At 40.4% G+C, this 6,767-nt stretch overlaps 1 protein-coding gene across 1 annotated transcript; it reads left to right on the forward strand.

The window, feature by feature from the left end:
* Nucleotides 1–409: 409 nt before the first annotated feature.
* LOC116098814 (taste receptor type 2 member 41) lies at nucleotides 410–2,033 on the forward strand. The gene has a single exon (XM_031381694.1). The coding sequence runs from the start codon at nucleotides 410–412 to the stop codon at nucleotides 1,334–1,336; it is 927 nt and encodes a 308-aa protein (XP_031237554.1). The 3' UTR covers nucleotides 1,337–2,033.
* The last annotated feature ends 4,734 nt before the right edge of the window (nucleotides 2,034–6,767 follow it).

Consider the following 6,767-nt stretch of genomic DNA (forward strand, 5'->3'; position numbering starts at 1 on the left):
ACCTACCCACCTACCTACCTATCTGTCTACACCTAATAGGAAGAGACAAGTGGTCACATAGTCCAATGATGGGATAAGAATGATGGAACTCAGGAATCAAAACTAAAAAACCTTCCCCACTGATGCTACTGCAAGCATGGCGGCACGTAGGCAAAATCAGAGAAGGCAAATCACGAGCAGCTGCTGCCTCAGGGTACCCGAGCCAAGGAAATATTTGCATCATATCTGAGCCAAAAGCACATCTTTTATCTCCTGCCTGAGCACCTTTCACACTGAAATTTTGGCTTACATGCAGAATCCAACCCTTTATCTTCCGTCTCCAGAAGGGAGTGTGAGGGACTGTGGGTAGGGACAGGGAGGAGGCCAGGAACCAAGGCAACTAGTGGTGACAGGAGGAGGAGGAGCTGAAATGCTACCGACACTATCGGTTTTCTGCATGTTGATCTTTGTTCTGCTCTGTTTCCTGGGGATCCTGGCCAACAGCTTCATTGTGCTGATGCTGAGCAGGGAATGGCTACGGCGCGGTAGGCTGCTCCCCTCGGACATGATCCTCTTCAGTTTGGGCACCTCCCGATTCTTCCAGCAGTGTGTTGGGCTGGTGAACAGTTTCTACTACTTCCTCCACCTGGTTGAGTACTCCAGGAGCCTTGCCCGGCAGCTCATTAGTCTCCACTGGGACTTCTTGAACTCAGCCACTTTCTGGTTTGGCACCTGGCTCAGTGTCCTGTTCTGTATCAAGATTGCCAACTTCTCCCATCCTGCCTTCCTGTGGTTGAAGTGGAGATTTCCAGCGTTGGTACCCTGGCTCTTGCTGGGCTCTATCTTGGTGTCTTTCATTGTAACACTGCTGTTCTTTTGGGGAAACCACACCATCTATCAGGCTTTCTTAAGGAGAAAGTTTTCTGGGAACACAACCTTTAAGGAGTGGAACAGAAGGCTGGAAATAGACTATTTCATGCCTCTGAAACTTGTCACCATGTCAATTCCTTGCTCTCTTTTTCTGGTCTCAATTTTGCTGTTGATCAATTCTCTCAGAAGGCATTCCCAAAGAATGCAGCACAACGCCCACAGCTTGCAAGACCCCAACGTCCAGGCTCACAGCAGAGCCCTGAAGTCACTCATCTCATTCTTGGTTCTTTATGCGCTGTCCTTTGTGTCCATGGTCATTGATGCTACAGTTGTCATCTCCTCAGATAATGTGTGGTATTGGCCCTGGCAAATTATACTTTACTTGTGTATGTCTGTACATCCATTTATCCTCATCACCAATAATCTCAGGTTTCGAGGCACCTTCAGGCAGCTACTCCTGTTGGCCAGGGGATTCTGGGTGGCCTAGAAGACTTGGTCTCTTTATCTAGACCCTTTGAAGAGACTCGGGTGAGGGTAACTTCCCTTTGAAGTGAACTCATCTATGTGGAAAAGTCTTTGTAGGCAGATATGGGGTCATAGTGTGGGGTTCCTCTTTGGGAAAGAGGAGAAGAAAATACAGGGATTCTGAGTGTTCTTCCTTACCTTGGGATATTATGAAAAATGGAGATTCCGAATCCTAGACCAGTATTGATCTGAAGTGCAAAGTAATATGTCCTGTTCCTTTCATGTCTTTTATCCTTTTGTTATTGATTAATTCTTTAGGGAACAGTCTTGATCAACTGGATCATCTCATCTTGACTGGAAACTGGGGGAGGTAAAAGAAGTTTGTGTCACTGCTGCATTGGGGTGTACTTGGGTGGGAAACAAACGTCCTTGAGACAGAGTAGCCCTCAGTAGAGAATCTCAAAGAACAGGTGGCTGTGGATGCAGGGGGTGGGGCAAGGAGTCCTGATCACTCTTCACTGTATGGAGATTATTTGTCTCGTGCCAAATTTGGAAACCTTGGCTTTAGTTTTGAGGAGATTACTGGGAAAATTCTTGATGCTACTCTGTATCGTTTCTCAATAATATTTTCCTTTTCCTGCCTTTAATTATCTCCTTTTTGCAGCTTCACTTGCTCGTTATTCCTAAATAAATAAATAAATAAAGACCAATCCTCATTTTCCTAACTGTTTTTGGGAACCTTTTTACTTCCTACAGGCACACACTATAAAGCCACTGAATAAACATGATCTTTATTTCAAAAAAAGACTTAAGAATCTCACTTATAAAAAAACAAGAACCTCACTAATTTTATATCCAAGTTCCATTTTTTTAAAAAGAAAAATCACAGAACAAAAAGCTCTTGGAAGTCCATGGCAGCTCGTGCCTTGCTCTTGCCCTCAGTAGGAGCTCTCTGAATCCTGCAGCCTCTTATGCTCTTTTGTAGCCTTTCTCCAGATCCTTCTCTCTCTCTGGCATTACAAGGAAAGAGAACTTTTGCTAAAACGCATCAACTTGTAAATTTCAGACACCAGTTTACAACTGGATTTCTGATAGAGATCGCACTCTTCCTGGAGATTAAAAGCAGTTGCTCTGTTGGCTAGGGTATATGTAGCTAAGTGAACATGGGCTTGTGGACCTTAGTGTTGGAGAAGGTGGTTCTACATATTAAATTTAAACATTTTTCATATGTAATACATTTAAATGTCAAGAACTCAAACTGTATTGATAAGTTCATGCGGAAAAATGTACCTTCTGCTTATCCTCTTTGAGGGCATTTCTTTCAGTTTTATGTTTGTGCTTCTAGAAATATTTTATTCTGTATTAATATCTCCCTCAAGAACCAGTCCATTGACTTACAAACCAGTAACTCTAGACTCCTAACCAAATGTATTGTTAACTATACTCTGTCTGTGATTTTCTATGCAAATGATTGTGTAATATGTGTGTTGCTCAGATTTTTTGCTCTCTCCATCACAATGTATCTCAGAGGTATGCTTGAGTGGGCACACATTCAGCTCCTCCTCCTCCTCCTCCTTCTACTTCTTCTTCTTCTTCTTCTTCTTCTTCTTCTTCTTCTTCTTCTTCTTCTTCTTCTTCTTCTTCTTCTTCTTCTTCTTCTTTCTCCTCCTTTTCCTTCTCCTCCTCCTCCTTCTCCTCCTCTTCCTTCTCTTCCTCCTCTCCTCTTCTTTTCTTCTTCTTCTTCTTCCTCCTCTTTCCCTCCTCCTCCTCCTTCTCCACCTCCCCCTGCTTCTTCTTTAGCATAATGGAGCATTATTTAGTTACCTGACTGTGGTTATCCAGTTTATTTCTTATTTTTTGGTATTATGACAATATAGAGACTGAGGATCTAGGTTTTCAAGTAAGAGGGCTTGCTCAGCAAGCATGAGGACCTAAATTTGAATTCTTGGCAATATCATAAAAAGCTGGGTATGGCCCTGCATGCTTGTAACCATGGTGCTGGAGAGAGGAGATCAATAGATCCTAAAATGCTGCTGGTAAGCTAGCCTAGGCAAAAGGGAGAGCTTCTGGTTTAGTGAGAGGCCCTATCTCAAGGCTGAAGAGGTGAAAACAGGAAAAACACAATGTTTTGTTTTGTCTTTTGTATGTAAACACATGAGTATGTGCACCTGCATACTCATGTGCATGTATCACATATATATTCCACAAGAGATGTGTACATGCACACGTGTTGCAATCTTGCATATGTTCACAGTCTTTGAAGTGTGCTTGCAACTATCTGCTTTGATAAAATTGTCTTCACTAGGTTTGCAACAACTTATTTTCTTGTAAGCAAGCAGTATATTTTTACACTGTTTTAATCAACCTGTTAGGTTAAAAAACCCATATGTATTATGTTTATATTTTATATGACTCATTATGATAGAATTGTCATTATCTTACATGTTTTGAAATATTACATGTTTTGTTTTGTTTTTAATTTGGTCTTTGACCTTTTTCTTGATGATTGCTGGAGATCTCCTGTGGAGAAATCAGATCTTCCTTTGACACAGTGCTTACAGTGGGGAGCAGTAAACGACTCCCTAAATTATGTGGTTTAATTTTTTTCTTGATTTTCGTTATAACTTTAAAACTCACTTGGAGGAATGTTGATTTATAGGAAATTACATACATAATTGGGAGTATTTTAACTTTAAAGATGAAGGTCTTTGAGCATGCCTTTAGTCCCAGCACTTGGCAAACAGAGACAGGTGGATATGAACTTGAGGCCAGACTGATCTACAGATTGAGTTTCAGTACAGCTGAGACTACACAGAGAAAACCTGTCTCAAAAAAAAAAAGTAAAAGAAGCAAAATCAAACCAAACAAAAATGCAGAACTTCAATGTTACTAGGAATGTATAATCCTAAGTATAATTAATTTTCTATGTCTCAGTTTCCTGGTATGTTAAATGGGGTGGCTACTTTCTAATAGTTGTAATGTGTGCACAATGTACTCATGACACATAAGTAGTACTTATCATAATTTTAAATAGTTATAATAATTCAAAATTAATGCTGTTATTATTTTCTGTATTTGTGTTGGTATGAGGAAGGTAGAATATGGCAAGGACATATTCTGATCATGAGCAAAGATTTTCTCTAACTCTGATCTTTGTCTCCAGTTTTCCATTTGTCTCCTTGTCAAACAGGGGAACACTGTGTGTGAGAGGTGAGGAAAACTCTTATGGCAGGTAAGAAACTATTGGAGAGGGATTCTGATATTGTAGCATGCTTAGAATTCACTAGACGGCTGTTTGTGGGTGTGGTTCTAATAAAAAACCTCACCCAAGTAGTATTTTAATGTTAGCCAATGGAGGCAAAATAAAAGATCTAAGAGAGATTTTATTATTTTGAAGGGAAATTGTAAGAAAATTAAGAGCTTCCAAATATGGCTATTTCTTCAAAGCTTTTTCTGAAATCAGATTGTATCAATGAGAATCAGATGTTTGGGTGGATTCTGGGCCAGGATCGCCATATCCACTGTCCTTCTATGTCTATGGTGTCCAGTGTTTTGGTGTTGTTAATGTCTTTTTACAGCCTTCATCTCACCAGCAGCAAATACTACACTTCAAGGGTAAAGAGTTTTCTTCCTTCTCTCTTCTCTTCTCTTCTTCTCTTTTCTTCTCTTTTCTTCTCTTCTCTTCTCTTTTCTCTTCTCTTCTCTTCTCTTCTCTTCTCTTCTCTTCTCTTCTCTTCTCTTCTCTTCTCTTCTCTTCTCTTCTCTTCTCTCCTCTTCTCTCCTCTCTTTTCCTGAGTCTTACTATGTAGCCCTGGCTTGCTTGGAATTCACTTGATAGGAAAGGCTTCCCTTGAGTTCAGAGATCTAACTGCCTCTTCCTTTCGGGTGCTGGGATTAAAGGCACCCAACATTGATAAAGATTGTATAAAATAAAAATAAAGCATGTTCATATGTAATGATCTATAGATTAGAATAGTTGAGAATTGATTCAGTTAAAACTTTTGAACATGCATGTAAAGTCAATGCCTGTGTCAGAGGTTAACACAGTGGATTCACAGGTGCAGCCTCCTCCTCAGGGAATCAGCAGTCTTGTGGGAGTCAGGAATGACATGCCTGATGAGTAATCATATTGTTACATACTGGAAAAAGTGCCTAGAAGGGAAAGCACATGGCTTATCAGTGTATACTGTGGGAAACAAGGCTTTATATGGTAGACATTTCAGGATGAGATTGTCATCAAGAAGCAGCTCCCTAATGAGGTGATAGGTGTGCATTGGATCTACATTTGGAAATACATTTCCAGGAGGAGATGCACCCTGAAGTCTAACAGTAGCTCCAGCTAAAATCCCCTGCTCTCTGCAGTGGGATTCCCACTAGGGGGCTATTTGGAATGGAACATGCTGAATGAGGAGATTTTATTCTGGACAGAAGTTTGGAATTATGTTATCTTGGGGAGGTCCCGTTTGTGGGTTAATCAGGCTTGTCAAGAAAGGTCAATTGCTTTCCTTTTCGTGTCTAAGAAATTCTGTAACTATTTCCTAACTCTAGTCCCCATTGCCTGCCTCCTCACTGCTCTTTAGGAGACTGGGGCCTTGCTCATACTATGACTATGGATGTTGAACTTTGTGTTGGGGTGGTCATACATTGACTTATGTTTTATTAAAGTAGTTTGAATGTTTTCCAGGCTAGAAACTGGTGAGATTACCAACTCCTGTGTGTATCAGTATCAGAAAGGCTATTTGCAAATACCAGTCTCTCCTGGGTGGGACTTGCCTAGTTAGGAGTTACCTTTCTGAAGCGTGGTATGAAGTCAGATGTGGTTGCTATCACAGATGACAGGGAAAACACCAAGAGAATTCTGCTTATTTTTGCTGAGCTTTCAGCATGCTGCCCAGATGCTGTGATGTCTTCTCATATTAACAAAACAAAGCAAAACAAAACAAAAATCACACTGCAAATTCGAAGGCACTTTGTGGATACTTATATATTTGGTTCAGTTCTCAATGTCAAGATTCATTTTTACTTCTAATATTTTTTTTGATGTTCTGAATAACTTTCAGTACATATCCTCTAGCTCACCAATATTTTGTCCTCTGAACTTTCCCCTAAAGCCCTACAAAGTTATGAAATCCATCTCAATTAATGGAAGTTGAACTATAAACATTGTTTCCCTCATTTCCTCCCTCAAAGCATGGCATAGAGACTTGTTCAAGTTATAGAAGAAAATGCACCATCTTTTTCTGTCCTTACCAGTGGTACAGGCATGGAGGAATACAGTTTTTAGTTACTGGGGTACATTGCTTCTCTAGTATCCAAAACTCTGCAATGCGGTCATTGCCTATAATGAAAATTCCTTGGCCTTTTTTCTAAGATCAACTGTGTATACCCCTCTGCAGCTCCAGTTCCTCCCCATAACTCCTTAGAATTGAGATCTTTGCCAACTGGTTTACTCA

The sequence above is a fragment of the Mastomys coucha genome, unplaced genomic scaffold, assembly GCF_008632895.1.
Source record: "Mastomys coucha isolate ucsf_1 unplaced genomic scaffold, UCSF_Mcou_1 pScaffold20, whole genome shotgun sequence".
Taxonomy (NCBI): Eukaryota; Metazoa; Chordata; class Mammalia; order Rodentia; family Muridae; genus Mastomys; species Mastomys coucha.